This window comes from Rhinolophus hipposideros, assembly GCF_964194185.1.
Source record: "Rhinolophus hipposideros genome assembly, chromosome: 2".
Classification (NCBI taxonomy): Eukaryota; Metazoa; Chordata; class Mammalia; order Chiroptera; family Rhinolophidae; genus Rhinolophus; species Rhinolophus hipposideros.
Window position 1 is genome coordinate 9,207,244 of NC_138048.1, and position 20,076 is coordinate 9,227,319.

The window sequence follows — 20,076 nt, forward strand, 5'->3', positions numbered from 1 at the left end:
GAAGACTAGAACCTCGCCTAAGAAGGGCTCACCCTCCCGGGACGAGGAGCAGGACAGGGGATAGAGAGTCAAGAGAGACGGTTTCTGGCTGGTTTTCTTATAACAAAATATAACTTGGACAACTTAAAAACAAAAAAAATGGACACTGTTTTATTTAAATATATTACCATCTATGAATAAAGTAAACCTGGTTTATAACTTTAAGTTCTTCTTCTCTTTATCCTAGTCAGAAGGAGGCGGAAAATAAAGACCTAAAAAAAAAAAAAAAGAAGGCACATTTTCCAGTCTTTGGAGATCTGAAAATATGATAATATTAAATCCTGGTTCTGTGTGACCTTATAGGACATGGAAAGAATAAAAGAGCTAAAGCCATATTTTATAATAAAGATATTAATAATGGATATATGACTTACAATGTGATGTTGCCAGGAGAATCATTTCTCCTGGGTTTATCTGGCTAAACTTCCTTTCAAGTTTGTTTGTGGCTGATGGCAATACCACTGAGAATGAACTTGAGGCTGTGTTTAAATACTTGCTGCTAACTAGCTCCTCTGACACCTCTGTATTCACGATTGACACAGTTAATCTGTTTAATTACAGTTTGGTTGATAACTCAAATTCCCCTTATTTACTTTGCATCCTGAAAAGTCCTTTGAAACCTAAACGGTCTACCAACTCTCCTGCACTGTTTGGAAAGGTTACAATCTTAGAATCATTTGAATGGGGGGAGGGGTATTTCCAGCATGGAGTGAAATGTGGAAATAATCTGGGAACAGATAAATATATTGGATTATTCCCAGCAACTTTTCTTCTCTTAGATCATCATTGTTCTGTCTGAGGAAGTGATTTCTTAGAATTTATAGTTAGACTAACAATTAAATACAAAGAATAAAATTATTCCAAAGTGCAATACACTTTGTGTTCCCACAATGCTAAGCACAGTACCGGTACCTGACATACCGATTCCCCGAAAATAAGACCTAGCCAGACAATCAGCTCTAATGCGTCTTTTTTATATATATAAATTTTATTGGGGAATATTGGGAAACAGTGTTTCTCCAGGGCCCATCAGCCACAAGTCAGTTGTTGTCCCTCAGTCTAGCCATGGAGGGCTCAGCTCAGCTCCAAGCCCAGTCGTCATTTTCAATCTTTAGTTGCAGGGGGCACAGCCCACCATCCCAAGGAGGGAATTGAACCAGCAACCTTGTTTTTGAGAGCTCGCGCTCTAACCAACTGAACCATCGGCTGCCCCTCCGAGGGCTCAGCGGCAGCTGGTTGTCTTCAATCTAGTTGTGGAGGGCACAGCTCACTGACCCATGTGGGAATCGAAACGGTAACCCTATTGTTCAGAGCTCACGCTCTAACCAACTGAGCCATCCGGCCACCCCTCTAATGTGTCTTTTGGAGCAAAAATTAATATAAAACCTGCTCCTATTTTTACTATAATATAAGGCTGGGTCTTATATAATATGACTGGGTCTTATATTAATTTTTGCTCCAAAAGACGCGTTAGAGCTTATTGTCCGGCTAGGTCTTATTTTCAGGGAAACAGGGCAGTATGTGCTTGATTAATACCTATTGGCTTATTGTATAGGAAAAAGGCACCAGATGATCTAAATAGGGAGAAATAAAACATCATTTATATTTCTATGTGTGCCGGGCATCGGGCTAGGCACTAGAGAGGTACAAGGGAGGTAAGATTTGGTTCTTGTCCTACAGGAGTTCACAAGCATTCTCCATTGGAGCAAGTAATCAAGGATTGTCTATTATTCCTAACACTCAATTTCAAATCAAACTTGTTACATTATACTATTACATCTAACCTAACAGCATCCATTTCCGCCTCTGGCCACCCACTAACATTTTGATTATTTCAACAGCATGTTCAACATCAGCCGTGATCTCACCAAACATTCCCGGTACCAATGTGTACTGGGCATGAAGGGCGATCCAACACCACTCCATATTCTAAGAGTTCACGTGCTGAGGGAATGAAATGAACTCATTCACGGAACAAGCCTTACACAACATTTTAATGGACAAAAGAGATTCATTGCCAAATTACCCATACATATCAAATTACTATGGGGACCTAGAGGAGGAGGAGATCCCTGCCAGACGGTTGGTCCAATAACGTGTTAGAGGGGAGACGCGGTCAGCTGAGTCTAAACAGACCAAGCAGGGAGATAAACACTATTCCAGGCCAGTGAGATAAATGACACATACGCTTAATCAGAAGTCCAAAGACAAGCCACTCTACATGAAATATGCAGAGGCCATATTAAAAGAGAGAAAACTGGAGAAAGAAGCACATTTATGGACTGTTGTGGGCTGCCTTCAGGCCTGTTCATTAACATATTCCAAAAAAAAAAAAAAATCACTCCACTGTTACAGACACATATGCTTTGAGATCAAAGTGACAGACTGGAAAGGGACACAAGCCTCAAGTAGAAAATAACCCCCTGACATGTGTATTGTTAAAGAGTTCATGTGAAGGGCAGTGGCATTAGCAGATGAGTAACACTGGCTCTGGACTTTGCATTTTTAACCAAATGATAAAAATGACTCGTTTTCTCTTGTCTCTGTTATGTGCTTCCCTCACTGTCTTAGCCTATTTCTCCTCTCCCTTCCCTTACTTTTCTCTCCCCACCCTTCTCTGTGTAAGTTTAAAAAAAAAGAAAAAAAAATCAATGCCACAAGTCTGTACATTTAAATTCAGCCCACATGACATTTCCTTCGAGTTTAATTGCTTCCATACAATTTATATCCGCTAGTCACGCTAGACCCCAGAGTATTAAACATGCTCTTTTACAAAGAAGCTCTTGTCCTATAATAACCCCCATAATCAAAGTGGAGAAATTATGGGTAAGGGCCAGCCAGATGATGACGGGTGAAACAAACAGGTTTTTAAATTCACCCAAAGCAGTCAGGAAGCAAATCAAAGCCATCGGGCTTGAGAGCAAAAACACTGGAGCATTAGCTTGAAGAGATTTGGGCATCTCCATCCAGCTAGCAAGTTAGATATTTGATCTTTGGGCTGCTCTGAAGTCGCCACACAATGTCACCTGAAGAGAACTGGTTACACTGTCTCTACTTTCAAGTCAGCCCATTCCAAAACATTCTAGTGGTGGTCCCCAAAGGCTGCTCTTCAAAATGTCTTTTAAAATGAATTACTCATTCTTCTTCCTTACTCTGAGCAGACACGAAGGTTAGCTCTTCCTATAAACCACTCAGGCAACATGTCTGGCCTTGTCCTATAGCAAAGGACAGCCACAGTTCAAGGTCTTTCATAGACCCTATCTTTCTGGATACTTGTTCAGCTTATATCCCCTTTTCTTCCCCACCTCTCCACAAACCATCTCCCTAAAAGTTCACCTTTGAAATGCACTAGATGGTGTAGTAGGACTCCCTGGACCTCACTATTCAGGTGGCCCTCTGTGCACATGAATTGTGCCTCCCTTTCTTATAATATCCCTTTAAGCAACATTTTTGATCCTCCCCACTGTGTTCAAATAAATGCCTCTCCATTAGGACCAGAAACAGCAATTTTTAATTCCACATACTCTCTCCTTGTGTTCAAAATCCATTCAGAGCAAGAGCAAAACAACCTGAACTACTTTTCAGATTCTCACGTGCCCATCTTCTAGGATCTACAAAACATTTCTACAGCTCACCCCTTTGAATATCTTCCCTCCTTGCTTTTCATAGACCAATGATTTTGTACATGGATAAAGGTTAGAACCAATACAGTTTGCATCAAATGTTATTCTAGTCTTAGGAACTGACAGATGAAAACATTTTGCTTATTGCCAATGAACTACTTTTGACCTATTATAATAAAAAGCAATTTCTATGCTGCTACTAAAACAGAATGTCATTTGAGGTTTATTTATCTTTTACGCGCTATACAGATGTATTATTTATTGTAGCAGTCTAGATCTGGACATATTCAGAGCCAGAATCACTTTTATGTATCAAGTCACTGGACAAACCAAAGTAAAATCAGATTTTTAAAACATTCATTTAGAAGTTCATATTTATATTTTGGAAAGAAAACCTGATATTTTAATGGTATTAGATATTATTTATTTTATAGTATCCTTTCATCTTTCCCCACAATATAACTTTTTGGTTTTACTCTTGGAGACTTGACTCTCACTGTACAAAACAGACACTGTTTTAAAAACCCATTTGTAATATGTGTCAGTAAATATGTTTCACCTCAGCTGAAGCAGCTCCACGATATCAGTTTTAACCTCCCTGCTCACTTGGAAGTTTATAATACTCTTTTTCAGCAGCTCTCAATACTATACTCCAAATAGATACGTACCAGTCACCAAGATGTTTACCAGGCTCCAGAAGGGCCTTCCGAGAACTCTTAAAACTCAGCTGGTTACTGACACTTGGCTTGTAGAGGAGTACGGACAATTCACTTAATTAGCCTGACCCTTTTATTCACACACGAGGCAAGCTGGACATTCTAAAATCATGTGCGACTGGGAAATCTGAGTCTTTTAATGGTTTTCAACCAATTAACTAGGGCTGGCCAGTTATTAGGTTAAGTGAAAAAGCACTGTGGCACAACCTGATTCACCGCACTCTGGCTCATAATTTTAAACGGCTGTGCTGGTCCATCCTTTGCAACTCACCTGTCAAAGTTTTAGGCAAAAGCTTCAAAAATTCTAGATCTAACCTTTAAAATCATTTCTTTAATGTTGACACTCCCCATTGTCCATAATGACCCTATGCCCTACTCGGCTCCCACTGTTAAATATCTGTTAATAATCACAGACTACTTAATAGTTATTAACATGTAAGCAACAGACAACTACCAGAAAATGGCCGCACTGTGTACAGCATGGGTTACAGCCCTCGCACCTCCACTTGAGAACTCAGCTTTCCAAAGCCCAGGGTACAGCCCTTGCTTATCTCCATACTTACAGAAATGCAAGATCAGTAAATGCAGGTTTAACTGTTTTCAGGCCATAGACAAGATAACTAAACTTTGTTAACAGCCTAAGGAAAAAAAGAGATTATATTTTTAAAATACACTTGGGTACAGCGTAATGATCCTTTCTTCATTCCTGCCTTTCCGCCTTCAAGTTTTTCAACGATATCCACTTATGGTTGGATTTTATGTTAAAATGGACAGATAGCCAACTGTATGTTGGATAATGTAATTAGGTAAGAAGAATCCATATTTGCAAAAGTTCTACGTGCATAGGCTTATACTGCACAGTACATCAAACAAAGACCCATAAAAGTGGGGACAACAGCACTGGAGAGTGTGTCTTCAGAAAACATAAGTAATTTTATAAGCAGCACTGAAGTTTACCAATTCTTTTATAATTCTTAATCCCTCCTACTAAACTCACATGTTTATACAAAACCCAAACCAGTAAAAAGGCCACCAGGAGCTCCCATATTAGCAAAACATGCAACAGAATGGCCTTTTAACTACAAAATGTATCCAAACTCAAATTCAAACCAGTTTAATATAATCAAATGTGTTTTATCTCCTTACTGTGAAAAGGTAAACCGGCCTGGACATTTACCTGCATTAATTTCAGAATCCCCTTTGCCAGGTATCAAAATCAGTTCCAGCAAATGGAGAAACAAAGATAGGAAAGATGAACGTTTATCTGAAACTACAGTAACATAATATTCCAAAACATAAAGTTTTAACTGATACTCTCTAAACATAATCTGCTATATTTATGGCTGCAATTAATATGACGCATCCCAGCAATAACAGCTCTGTGAGCTACAAACTGTGACAGGGTTTTACCACAGCTAGGACTGAAGACTGTAATTTTCCTCAAGGCAAGTGATTATCATATCAGAGTAATATTTTTTACCAAGTCTTACAACTTATCTCGGTTAGTTATAAAACTGATTTCAGACCTTGTTTTAAGAGACTGTTTAAACAAGAAATGTGTGGTCCTCCTACATGACACTGAATCTGTACAGTGAGAGAACTATATTCCTTAGCAAGAACACCACAGAGCGGGAATTAGTGGGACATTCCTTATTTAAGATGCTTATTTTCTTCATTTTTCCCTCTTCAAAAACTAGATTACATAAAGTAGTACCCCAGGCCTACTTGTGGATTTCCACCCATATCTCTGGCTGTCTCTTCTCCATCTCCTTTACAGGGTCTATCAGGACTTCTCTTTTCTCACTCTCTGTAACCTCTCTCTAAGGGGTCTCATCCATAGCTGAACTTGCATAACTATATATATATATATATATATATATATATATATATATATATATACACATATATATACATATATATATACATATATATACATATACATATATATATGGTTATAGTTATACGCGTAGTTACACAGATATAGATAAAGATTAGTTATCTGGAGACAGATCAGTTAAAAAATATATCTATTATATATCTCCCTTGGGTATCTTAATGTCACCTCAAATTCTACGTAGTATTAAAAATTGTCTCAACCTCTTGTAAACCTTCCAGTACTGCTTGTTATAATTAGAAGCACCATCACTCATGCCATTACACAGCCTGCAAATTTCCTTTTCACCTCTTTTCCTCACTGCCCTTATCTAATCCATGACCAAATCCTGTCAAATTTACCTCAATATCCCTTAAATGATTTTACTTCTCCCCTTTTCCAGCACTACCAAAGCAACTTCCCAGCTATTAAACCACTCTTATGAACGCTTCATTCCAGAGTGTCAGAATAGTTAAGTCACTGCTTGCGAATCCTGAAACTGCAATTAAAATTTCTATCCCCATTTTATCCCAGTACAGCCCACATCAGACAGTCCTTGAAAACCTGATCAGCTTTGGAGCCCCAAGGACATCAATTTCTCGAATCTCAAAGCAAATCCTAATCTCTGACCTATAGTTACCCCAACAAAGCTTTTCACCCTAAGACCTCCCCATCAAGCATCACATCTAGCTCGCCATAATTTAATCCATATATACTCTGATCAGTCCTGAAGTTGAGGGTCAACCAGAAACAAAGACCACCTAAGTTGTGGTTCCCACAATACCAAAACAACCAACTGGTGCTATTGTAAGGGAAGTCAAGTGTGTGCATAAAAAATCCTGCAAGACACGCAAAAGCAGTAAGTGACACACTCTTACTTTTCACTTTATATCCTTCAGTTTTCTTTAATTTTTTGATGAAAGTATGTTAAAAGGCCAGCATTTTAAAATACAATCCAATCAGTAAAAGTTATGTCTGTTTGTTTCAGTTACATTTGTCATTTGCTTGCATTTTCTACTTTCTGACGGGGTACCATAACTGCTTCCTTAACCTTTGAACACCTTGGTCAAAAGATGTTTTTCATTGACAAACTGGGAGAAAGACAAATATTCAGTATCTTAATACTGACAGAAAAGCCACCAAAGGAATATATATTTTTAATTTAAAATCCAGCATGTATGTTTTTCTCCAGTTACCACTTTTTAATTACTGAATCTGTAGCTAGCAATGTGTGGGGACAGAGCCAGGAGTACAGTTTCCAGGCTCTCGGCCTCACATGGAAAGGTGCTGGCTCAGGTAGTAAATGGTCATCAACTGTGATTGGATGGCCATCAGCTGTGGCTAGTTGGCCGTCAGCTGTAACCAGTGAGCCATTGGCCACCAATATAACTGCCGTGACTATGCTAGCAGCAAATGGGGGGCTAGCAAGAAGATGGTGGCTGGCAAGCTCGGATGGCAGAAAGGTAGATGCCGCCAGCGAGAATATAGTGATATGACTCCCCTATCTATGGCTCCGTGGGTGTTCCTTTCTGGCCTCACCATATCCTGCATTCTTATGTGGGGAGCGGGACTAGAGATCCTGCAGGCCGCCTCAACAAATGGCGCAGCGAGCAGGGTCCCCCGCATGACACAATGCTTGCAGGTAGATTAGCCACAAAAAAGAACAGAAGTTGGATTTACCTTCAGTGCTCAGAATTGAAGGGTGCCAAAGCATATTTTTAAAGCAATGAGTTCGCATAGGGGCCACAAAGGCATAAAATACATTGTATGCTGGAAAATAGATCATATACAGCCTTTGTGCTGTAGAATTTGTTTCTGTACTGAGACTCACTATTCAACATCTTAGACTGATTATTCTTGTTAAGTTTATGACAGATATGATTGGTTGGCTGGTTGATACATAAAAGATAGTTATAAGAACGGATGGAAAATAAAATGATAGGTAGGTAAATGGACGGATGTATAAATAAGTAGAATTAATAGAAAAGATAGATCAGTGATTCTCGAAACATCTGTGGTAAAGGACTATCTTTTTTATTTTCAATCTGTCAAGACATGTATGTGATTTTATTGTGAATGGCTTGTACATAGCTCGGTCCACAAGTGACTCACCGTAGAATTTTGACACACCCAAACTACCCTGTTCCACAAGACAATCACACTGATCATGTGCTCGGATGTCACAATAATGTCATTTTGCTATAAAAGTTTCTAAACACTCTGGACTTATGTACTAGCTCGTCATGGACCAGTTACACTTGCACACTGGTGTCAGTACACTGACCACATTCTGAGATACATGATCAGCTACTTCACACTGGTATGCCATTAGTTCTGGTTGGTTGGGCACCCATCTAACTGGTCAGTGCATTTACCAGACTATGTATCTCCCTTATAAAAGAAGGGTAGGTGTGTTGATTAATAGGTAGAACAGTTGATGATAAATTAGATAGACAAACTAGAGAGATAATAAATTTAAAAGACAGAGAGCTGCTCTGTGCACAAAGAACATCTCTGGATAAAGTGTTAACAGTGGTTCTTTCTAAATAGGGATCCAGGGAAGATCAGAATAATTTATTTTCCACTTTCTTCCCTCTGGTTGTGTTTGAGCATATATTATTTTTATAATTTAAAAGAGAAAATCAGAAACAACGTAGGTGTCCATCAATAGGGAATCAATTTTTTAAAATTATAGTACACCCATACAATGGAATACTACAGTCCTTAAAGAAATAAAGCAGTATTTATGTCCAGAAGAATGAATACCAAGATATACTAAGTGAAAAAAGGAAGGGGTAGTGTACCATTTTGTACTCTACTGAGAATAGTCTAGATGGGTATATCCATTTAATTTACATATACATATGCATGCTTGTACTCACATAGCGTTTCTCTAAAAAGACAAACAAACTGGTATTTTGGGGAGGGAACTAGAGGACTAAGGGAGGGTGGAAGAGAGACTTTTCACAGTATATGCTTCGGAACTGTTTGAATCTTTTATCATTTTACATGTATTTATTACCTTTCAAAAAGTTTTGTTTTGTTTTTTAATTTAAAGAAGTCATCTAAACACATTAATATGACTTAACATCGTGACTTAGTGTAAAAAGGCTCTCAAAGAGCTTTAGTAAGAGTTCAGGAAGATACTCCTAAGAGGGAAGCTACTGGCTGCTTGGCCAGGCATCCTTAGGGAATGGCCTAGGTGGGCCTTGGTGGGTTAACTGTGGTTGCAGACTGAATTTTGTCTGGGCCCAGTTGATCAACCTCAGAAGAAATGAGAAACTATCCAAAACCACAAGAGAGTATTCTGGGAACAAGCAGACCCACAAGCTCTTCATTTACAAGCAGAAATGGCCGATTCAGAGGGGGTGGGCCTGAGTCAAACAGCAGAGACCACCCACAATTGTGGAACTGCAGAGGCTACACTGAACACATGACAGATGGATGGTCTACGGATGGACAGATGGATGGATGCATTGTTATAAAAAGCTCTGTCATTTCAGACTCTTAGGTTAGTATAAAATGCTTAGTTCCCTAAACAACTAGGAAGATCTCAACACAGGGGACAATGGCGGGGTCTTATGCTACATTCAGATAAAGCTAGGATTGGCATATCTCAGAATAAAGGGATGAGGACGTTGACATTTACTAACCAAAGGCCAGTGTGCCCATCCTAGCCGAGGTTCTAAAGACTCAGTGGCATGCAACGTCACCTCGCAACCAACACTTACCTTTTAACCCATATCAGGCCAGGTCTTCCTTGGCCTCAAAAACATACCCTCAGCATTTCTGCCTCTGCACTTCTCTTCCTATCTCCTTTCCTAGAAGGTCTCTTTGCCCACCTACACACATTCTTCCCATTTTCCAAGGCTCCATTTATGTCCAACCACCTTTACAGAGACTTCTCTGAACACCTACCTACCCACCATCCATCTTCCTCTTAAACTGCATTTAGTATATGGAGCTATGATTCTAAACTGTCAGCCAAAGGGCATAGACAGGATGGAATCACATTCCTGAACATGGCAGATTCCTGTGAGGAATTCCAAGGTGCAAGCTGGCAGTACAAATGGTTGAAAGACAGTATAACAGGATTCTTCCTTATCAAGAACCTACCTATGTGCCAGGCACTGTGCTCAGGTTATATAATAACAAGCACGACAAGCATCATTCTTGCCCTCATGGAGATTACAGTACAGTAGAAAGAGAAATAATTCAACAGTAATATGGCAGACGTGCTACAGTTGGGGAGACACAAAGGGCTCTGGGAGAACAGAGCAGGAGCATCTAAACTAGCATGGGGGTTGTGAGTCAGGGAAAACCTCCTGCAGGGATGGCATCTAAGCTGATGCATGAAGGTGGTATATGAGTTAACCAGACAAAAAGCAGGGAAATCATGTTCCAGACACAGGTAATAGCTTGTGCCAAATTTCTGAAACCAGAGGGCACACAGCCAATGGGAGAAACCAAAACATTCCATACGGCTGCACATTTCAGACCTGTAACCATAATAGAAACGACTGCCTTATTATGACACATCTCACAAGAGCTTCCAACACACAGAGGGCAGCTGTTCTAGCGCTATCGCCACACAGGTCAGAAGGCAGCTGTTTAGCCTGGTTTTGTCTTAGTTCTCCCTGTCTCTCCAGCTAGACCGTCAGCTGCCTGAGGTTGGGAAACAAGGCACACATTTCTCCCCTCATGCCACACTGCATAGCGCTAGCACACAAGAGGAGTGCAATGCTTTTTCCTTATAAATGCTGAAATAGCTAATGTTCCTTTAAGGCACCACAAAGGGAAGGTCCTGGGAGATCACAGCCCTCATCTCCATCTCAGCTGAAAACAGTAACAGCAGCAAACTTTCAACAGTGCTCACTGCGCCAGGCATAGCTCTAAGCACTTTGCATATATTCACCTGATTTCACTTCATCTAACAGCACCAAACAAGTGAACATCGATTGTTCCTTCCTTATTTATCTTCTGCTGTGCCTAGATGGAATATTAAATAAAAGCTAGAATTCTAGGAAAGAGAGCACACACAGAAAGAATAAGCTGAAGGAAATCTATATGACCTAAGACTTACCATAAGCCTACTTATTCTGAGGTGACTTTTATAGAGAATTCTTGGGTAAGACTTTAGTAATCACTGTGTCAGTTCATTTCTAAAGAAAATAACCCAAAAAAGAAAAAACACAAGTAGTTCCCAAAGAGCATCCCCTCAGTAACATAAGCTCCAGGCTTCAGTTACTGAGCTGTGGGATAAGATTCCCCTACGCCCCACACCTACCCAAATCTACCACTCCACTGATTCTTCCTTTTCTTTCTCTTGTGGTTTTTATAACCTCCCCTCCGCCAAACCAATTTAAAAAGAAATACATTTCTTGTAGGACACTTGAAACATACAAAAAGGCAGAAAGTATACAAGAAAAATCATCCATAATCCTAAAAATGAAGCTTGTACACATTTTTGGTATGTATCTTCCCTTTCTCTCTCTCTCTCTCTCTCTCTCTCTCTCTCTCCCTCTCTCTCTCTCTCTCTCTCTCACACAGACACACACATACATACCCACACTTTTTAAAATAAAACCAGTATTGTGATACTATCAAACTGTACTGTAATTGTTTTTCCTTTGTCATATCCCACTTGTCTGATATTTAGGGCCATTTCTCATCTCTAAGCATTGGTAATTGACTATTAAATCAAGACATATAAATGAAACTGTTATATATATTTGTATACACAAAGCACACTGACAAGAAAAAGTATAACTGGACTCAAACATTAAATTCTCAACTATAAGAATAGTGAAGGTCACAGAAAGGTTTCCCAAAGTGTGATCTATAGAACATTCCTGGGTGGATCATTATAGATAACAGTTGTAATAAAAATGTTCAAAAATCACATAAGTTTGTGAAATATTGGCTTAAACAAAAATAAACTAGTTTTTGTAATAAGTGACTTTGGAGCCTTTAATGTATATTGTGAATTCCAAGAGGGGATAGAGCATGCAACTTATCCTAAACCTATTGGTCCAGAAACCCTTTATTCACAGAGCACCTGAATGAACTAGGGTTCCAAAGAATATACTCTGGAAAATACTGCTCTACCAACACTTTAATACACTAAAATATTCATGGACCCCACAGACCAGTGGAAGGGCCATCCCCTCAAAATCTGCCCTTCAATAATAAGCTAATTACTTTAATCCTTAGTTTTCCAAATCACCCTTCAAAAAGTTGTTCCCTGGATTGGTTGATTCCTTTATTTCTATCACCCTCTCCTGTGGTTAAATATTTAAATGAAGGAGGAAGGAGAAGGAAGGGATGATATATAAGACTATAATTCCTACAACGCTTAACTCAGTTGGTCAATAAACAAAAATTAAGACTCAATGCTGCCTCAAACCTCTACAGCAATTTATTTCCAATCAATCTCTGCAATTACAAAGGCAATGAGAAGAAACCTGGCTCTTTTTCTCCTTGAAACTACTTTACTAACATTATCTAACTAACCCTCTCAAAAAGTCCTCACTAGTATACCCGATCCTGACCTCAATTAGGTCATCTGTCCTCCCTCTCACATCTGCTGTAAAATTATATGGATTTCTTAATGGTGGAAATCTTGACACGAGTAAAATATACACAGGCACTATAGGTATACTATCCATGTCTGGTTTTCGTTTTGTTTTTCATCACCTCTCTCTCTCTCTCCAGCACCAAGAGATCCAAATTTGATCACTCAGACTACGTTCAGAGGCAAACTCTAATGCTCCATCCACCACTCCCGAGTTATCTGGTCACCAGGGACACCTAATTACACGGCCTAATTACGGTCATGTAATTGGCATGAGGCATCACAGTGCAAGGGCAGGAGCGCAGGTTTTAGAATCACACAATTCTAATCCCGTCTCTGCCACTCACCTGTTATGTGACCCTGGGCCATTTACTCAACATCAAGCCTCAGTTTCCTCAACAGTAAAATGAGATAATAACAGGTACCTGTTAAGAAAGAATATATATAAAAGCAACTAGGGTTATGAAAAAAAGTTTTTATACGTATGTCAGGAGCGTGCTCCCCAGCTGATGCTCTCTCTCTGCAAAGCACTGACTCAGCTTTGTCTGGCACAGAGCAGGTCATCCACAAATGTCAATTACCTCCCCTCTTCATCCCTCCCACTTCTGCATCCCATCCCCCCTCCATGCCACACAAAATCGGCCCAACTAGTAGCTACAAGCCTGTGGGGACAGAACCAGGAGTGCAGTTCCCAGGCTCTCGCCCTCACGTGGAAAGGTGCTGGCTCAGGTAGTAAATAACCATCAACTGTGATCAGATGGCCATCAGCTGTGGCTAGTTGGCCGTCAGCTGTAACCAGTGAGCCACTGGCCACTAATATAACTGCTGTGGCTACTCTAGCAGAAAAATGGAGGCTAGCAAGAAGATGGTGGCTGAGCTAGCAAGAGCAGATTGCAGCTAGCGAGTGAGGTTGGTTGGCAGAGAGAAGTGGATGGCAGGTTGTGGATAGTGTGGCTCCTGCTTCCTATGTCTCCAACCCAGCCGCCAACGAGAATATAGTGGTATGACTCCCCTATCTATGGCTCCGTGGGTGTTCCTTTCTGGCCTCACTATGTCCTGCATTCTTATGTGGGGAGCGGGACCAGAGACCCCGCGTGATACCCCGCGTGACAAAGCCCGATTCCAAAAAATAAAAAATAGACCTGTCTCAGAAGGGGTTAGGTAGTCTCAATCCTAAGATGCTAAAGCAAAAGGGCACCTATGGTAGGCATTCCTATTTAGGTTCTTTAACAGGAAAACTGACCCTCAGTCCTTATTTTAAGTTTTAAAGACTGACTTATAATTCCAGATCCACGTTGTCGTTCAGAGCCATAACTATAACCAAGAGTCAAAATCAGCATATTCTACTGCCAAGTTTCCTGCATCTGATTTTGGCCAGGTAGACAGTGCATGTACATGGGGACAGAGGCCAGGGGAGGCAAGAAGGAAATTGTATTGAAAGTCTACCATGTGCCAGACACTTCAAATATGTTGTCTCATCTAATCTTTCAAAATACTATGAAATAGGTATTGCTATCCTCATTTTACAAAGAAACTGAGGCAACAAGCAATATTTTTTGAATGACAAAAAGCCCTTCATGAGAACAATTAGATTATATTGTCATCCAAAGATAAACTGAAAAAACCAAGCCAAAGTCAGTTCTTTTTTAAGAAAATAAATTTAAAACGTTTAAAATAAACATTTTCGAATTGAAAAGAATTTGAAAAATTTATATCTCACAAACTTTTCTTAAGGAGTTACTCAAGCATGCACTCCAGCAAAATGAGGGCATACACACACACACACACACAGGAAGACATGGAAAAAGGAAACAGCACTCTCAGCCATGGAGAGAAGTAAAGAGAAGTCCCAGGATGATAACTGTTGGAGACCTAGAGAGTAATCAGAATCCAGAATGGCACAGAAAGATAAAGGAATCTGGGCATAAAAGCTTCGGGAAAGAAGACTTGATAGAATTGATGGGATTAAGAGCCTAGAAAATTTTGAGATCATAATAAAGGCAAATAACATGGAAACATTTAAAAAGGCTATTAGAAAAAATGTTTAAGAAAGTCAAGATACACGTGTAAGGAAACTAAAAGGTGACACAAATTTAAAAAACTGATAAGAGTGAAAAGAGAGAATCTGTTTGACTTTGATGCTGGATATATCCTCCTTTGATTGGCCCAGGCGTGTGACATCAGACCCAATGTGCAAGTCTAAAATCTAATCTAATCTAATACACAAGGCAATGAATTATATTTATGGAATTGAAATAATGTAAATATTGCCTATGGATTTTCAACTTTAAGAATAATTTATGAATAAAATGTTTAATTTGGTCAAAACTTGACCAAAAAAAGAAACAAAGGTGATATAGCAGAGTAAATAAAAACAATATAAAATCACATTTGGGAGAGGAATTAAAAACAGCTTAAGAAGTTACATTTCACTTTCATATAAGAAGTTAAAAGTTGATAAATCCAAAAATAGTGGTAAATGCATATTACTTAAGGTTAAGGCGGTAACAATCTAAATTAAATATAGAAACAGTTAAAAAAATTAGAAGGTTCCCCCTGTGAACCTTGAGGAGGTGAAGGAAACCATTGTTTTTCAACAAAAGTTCTTCTGTTCTGTTGAATTTGTTACCAAGATCATTTTGAGGAAAATAATTTTCTACCACATATTTTTTAAAAAGGCAAAACACTAAAATGATTACTAAAAATTGGGAGTGGCATGCAAATATTATAACTGGGATTCCATTGAAGAGGGGGGGGATAAAATATCTTTTCTTATAGAACGTTTTTTCAAATAAAAATTTTCTTCAAGAATGGAAAGTTCTACTGAAGCCAGATCATTTTATTCTTTATAATGCTCTACTTCCTGGTTTATGTACAATAAATATGTATTCCATTTACAAGCAGAAATTTTTAAGAATTTTAATGTGATCAGTGTTCAAAGTCAGTGTGCCAGGTTGCTAAGAGCCCAACACCTACACACACCGCAGCCTGATTATGGGCTTTAGAGGCCAGCAGGAACAATGCGGAGTTTTCAGAGGCCACGTGTTTTAACATTTGGTCCTGTCCCTGGTTACATGTTACCCTAAAGGAATGCTTGAACACCACAGGAACAGTTTGAACGAAAAGGTGCCCCTTAAGAGGTACCACCAGAAAGGGATCACATTATAAACCTAGGAACATTCTTACCTGAGAAAATGACAAAAAGCTCTTTAAAGCGTCTTACATGTCCAGGCTTTCTTTCCCATAAAGCTCATTGTTCAGCTGGTGAAGTGACATGGGGATAAAAGTGGGAATGGGGAAAACGGAAAACTGCTCTGTAAGCAGAGGGCAACAGATTAGAGGTCGAATCAGGGTCCACCATTAAATAATCACATGATTTTCTCAGTCACACAGTCACCCTTCCCTGGCTTCAGTTTTCTAGCCAAAAAAAGACCTTGTCAATTCTAAAATACTCTGATTTCTGATTTATAAAGACCTCAACTCTTAACATAAGATTCTACTGTTAGTTTCATTTCACAGATGATGGAGCACAGTAATGGGTAGATTTTATGAAAATTAATTCAGGGTCAGTTGCCATCATTTTTCAAACTTCTACTTAATCTACCGAAATGCACTGCCCTTTGAGGCTGTGTAACAAAGTGTGACTTATAACATTTACCTTATCCCAACTTTAAACGAAGTTCCAAAAGAAACTCAGAGAGATCTTGGCAGTTTGCTTATCTTGAAAGACAATAGTCACGATGACTTGATTTCTTAAATTCCCTTAGCTACTTGACCAAAAAATTTTCAGGGATAGCATCGGATCAGGTCCATTTTTTCAGCTATTGTCTTCACTGACTATCCAAAGTGAAATGAAGATGCACTTTACTTTGGGTTGGGGTTGGTTGTCATTGGGGGATGGGCAGAAGGGTCAAAGCAACTTTCTCTAAACACAAGGCTAATTTCCATTCTTGCCCTAGTTTCAAACATAGTTCTCAGCTACTCCAAATGTTCAAAATGTATATGAGGTAATTGTTTTGTTTTGCGTGAGGGTCTTTTTTTCCTAGTTTTCCTCAGACATTGGGGCTAGCCCAGCTCTTATTTCTTATGTATTTGTGTGTGTGCATTCATAAACACAGTTTAAAAATCATTTGGGTCCAAAACAAGAGCCCCCAAATTTTTGTAAATTATTGTGGCTTTTAAGTCCATTTCTATAAAAGGCACAATAAAATATTCAAAACTGCATTTACCTAAGTAAACTTAACACAAGATGTTAGCTATTTTTGGACCTTTATGTATTACAGAAACTGATGTCATCCTTTAGATCAGCATTGTCACATTTAGAAAAACGTCACGTTATTACATCACATACTTGAATTCTACCAGCCATTTAAAAGTCAAAGAACTGCCTACGGGTCCACACTATCACTGAGTAACTGGGAGCAGACCCGTGTTGGAATAAAATGACCATTAAGTCTGTTTCAGAACAAGTACTTGTCAGCATTGCACCAACCCAGAAACAAAATAAAGAACTCCTCCCTGCACAAGATGTCAACAGCTTTGGGAGAGGGAAGGAATAATTGGTCACCAGTGTGAGTCAAAGAGTTGGTTACAATAAACCCCATCCATTACTGTGTATTCATTATTAGGGCCCTCACATAGCAATCAAAGTATCAAAAGGACTGATTATGTTTTTAACATAATACATAGTGTCTTAACATAACTTTTAAACTAAGGCTACTCCATCAAAGAAACATGGGCTCTAAATAAATAAACTCTGAAGGCAGGATTTTAGGCTAGCAGCTTCCCTGGGTGGCAGTGAACAGCGGGTCGGTGAGGCAATCCTGAAACAAGTGGTCCGACTGGCCCGACTTCCATCTGGGCCATGGACAACCTGACCCGCCGTGACCTCACTGGTTGCAGTTCAAGTTCCAGCTTGGTTTCTCCTCTGGAATATAATCCTCTTAGGGTACCACAACTGAAAGAATGTTCATTATGTCTGGGAACACATTTTCCTGTAGAGTCTAATCGAAAGCTAACATAAAATTCATCACATCAAAAAGCCGAAACAATGTGAAGGGAAGAAGAATGACAAAGCAGGCTCCCGATTCGGTGGTATTTTAGGTTACCAAGTACGACATAATAAAACTCCTGACCCAATTTCCACAGAATTCATTTGTCCGGCCCACAACGACTGCACCACACAGTTGCTAATTACATCACCATGCTGTGTGCCCATTACACTACCCAGCTGGGAGCAATAAGGCCTACCAAGCAGTGTTCGCTTTTCCAGCGTGCTTTCCCCAAGAATGGAGAGACTGCAGACCACCTACACTACCAACAGTCCCTCTCCTCCCCAAGCCTCGGAGACTTTCTCGCCTTTATCTTGGTGGCACATCCCGCTGGAGCCGGCAGGCTCTGAGTTAACTGACTTGAAATGGGCAAGGAAGGGGATAAGGGTCTGTGCCCAGGAGTCTGTATCAATACTCCAGATTCAGGGCAAAGTCACCTGTGTGTTTCCTGAGAATCCCCCCAAATCTACTTTATTTTTTTCCTCCTCCCTCAAAGAGTTTCCATGTCCCGATTCTCTTGGGATGTCCAGGACCCTTAAAGAACATGGCCAGACTCTGCTTCTGATGCCTTACAATTCCAACATCCGGAGACTCGCTTCCTACTTCCAGCTTCCCAGATCTCTGGGAAAGAATTGTGGAAAGACACGGCATCGCACATTCACCCACGCGCACGCGCGCCGGGGGCGTCGCGACGATGCGCCCCGGCTCCAGGCTGACTTACTTGAGGAAGTACCTCTGGCCAGTGGCCGTGAAGGTCATCTCCCAGCCCGGGGGCAGCGGCAGCTCGTCGGTCACATCGTAGGACTGCTGGCGGAGGTGCGCGTGCTGCTGCGCGGTGCTGCCCGCGGCGCCGGCGCCGGTGCCCAGCTGCAGGGACGCAGGCGACGAGTGCGAGCGGACGTGCTGGGCGCCGCCCGCCAGCCGGGGCCCCGGGTGGCCGCCGGACGAGTCGGTGCTCGACTGGCGCGAGTGCGAGCCGGAGTCGGGCTCCTTGAAGAACGACTCGGGCAGGATCTTCTTCCTCCACGAGCTGGGTTTGGGGTTCATGACCGAGTTGAAAAGAGCTTCGAGGTCCGTGTCTAGGTCCTGCGTGACGTGGATCACTTGCTGCCCGGGTGGCGGGAGCGGAGGGGGCGCCGAGGCTGGATTCATCTTCTGCAACGAGAAGGGTCAAATCGGCCTTTTATAATCTTTCAAGTCGAAGGAGGGGGGATGAGGAGAAAAGAGAAAAGAAAACAGACAGCTAGGTGTCCGCCTCGGGATCCCAGACACTCAGCAGTGAGACCAGCCGGATGGGGGAGGGGTCCCTCCTGGCCTCAACAATTATGCAACTTTCTCGAAGAAGTTACTAAGAGGAGGAGGAGAAGGAAGGGCGGCGGGGGAGGGGGGTAACTGCACTCGGGACGCTGCTGAACTGCTGGTGGCAAAGCACAGGTCGCAAATTTCCAGAGCAAGCAGCCCCCCCACCCCCACGCCGAGAAGCCTCAACCCGAGCCCACTCCACGACATCTGGAGTCCGGAAGCCCGAGGACCAGGCGCCCCGGGGTGGTGCTGGGTGCACAGGCGCGCTGCAGCCGGCACTACCTGGGCGCGCGGCGAAGCCGAGTCTGGGCGCGCGGCGGCCGCCGTCGGGCCTGGGTCACTCTGGCGCTTCCCGAGCTTGCAGGGCTGGAGCCGGGAGCCCGGCTGGCAAATCCCGACCCGACTCGGTGCCTGGCAGCCGCGGGGCTTCGGCTCTCACATCCCCCGAACTGGCCTCAGGCGTTCGCGCTCCCGGAGGAGGAGGCGGAGAAGCAGAATGCACGGCCGCCGCGGCTCCCGGACTGTCCCATAAACAAAGTTTGGAGCAAACTCCCACTCCCAGGAAAGAGGCGGGCCCGAAAGTTGAGCTGTTGAATTATGCATGACCTCCAAGTCCTGAGCCTGCTGGCCCCATCTCGTCCCTCCCTTTCCTCCTCCTCCTCCTCCTCCCCCAGCCCGGCTCTAGAAAACCTTGGGCGTAATGGGCGCTTTGCTGGCTAAGAGGAGACGGGTGCCCCCCACCCACTCCTTCAGGTCGCTCGGACCTCTCCCGCGGAGCTCTGGATCTGCATTCCTTTGAGTTTACCAGGGACTTGGGGCGGGATCAAAGGGAAAGTGACCCGAGCCTGTTTAATCAAGGACTTGTGGACCGAAACCAAGGCGGGGGAAGGCGGAGGGC

At 41.6% G+C, this 20,076-nt stretch overlaps 1 protein-coding gene across 1 annotated transcript in view; it reads right to left on the bottom strand.

Moving 5' to 3' along the window:
* The window catches only part of WWTR1 (WW domain containing transcription regulator 1), a 130,733-nt gene extending 110,905 nt beyond the window's left edge, over positions 1-19,828 (bottom strand). The window contains exons 1-2 of the mRNA XM_081064085.1: positions 19,461-19,828; positions 18,598-19,031 (exon numbers count right to left, since the gene is read on the bottom strand). Of these exons, the coding sequence (XP_080920211.1) occupies positions 18,598-19,028 (431 nt within the window). The 5' untranslated portion in view covers positions 19,029-19,031; positions 19,461-19,828. The remainder of the gene's footprint in view (positions 1-18,597; positions 19,032-19,460) is intronic.
* Positions 19,829-20,076: the final 248 nt, after the last annotated feature.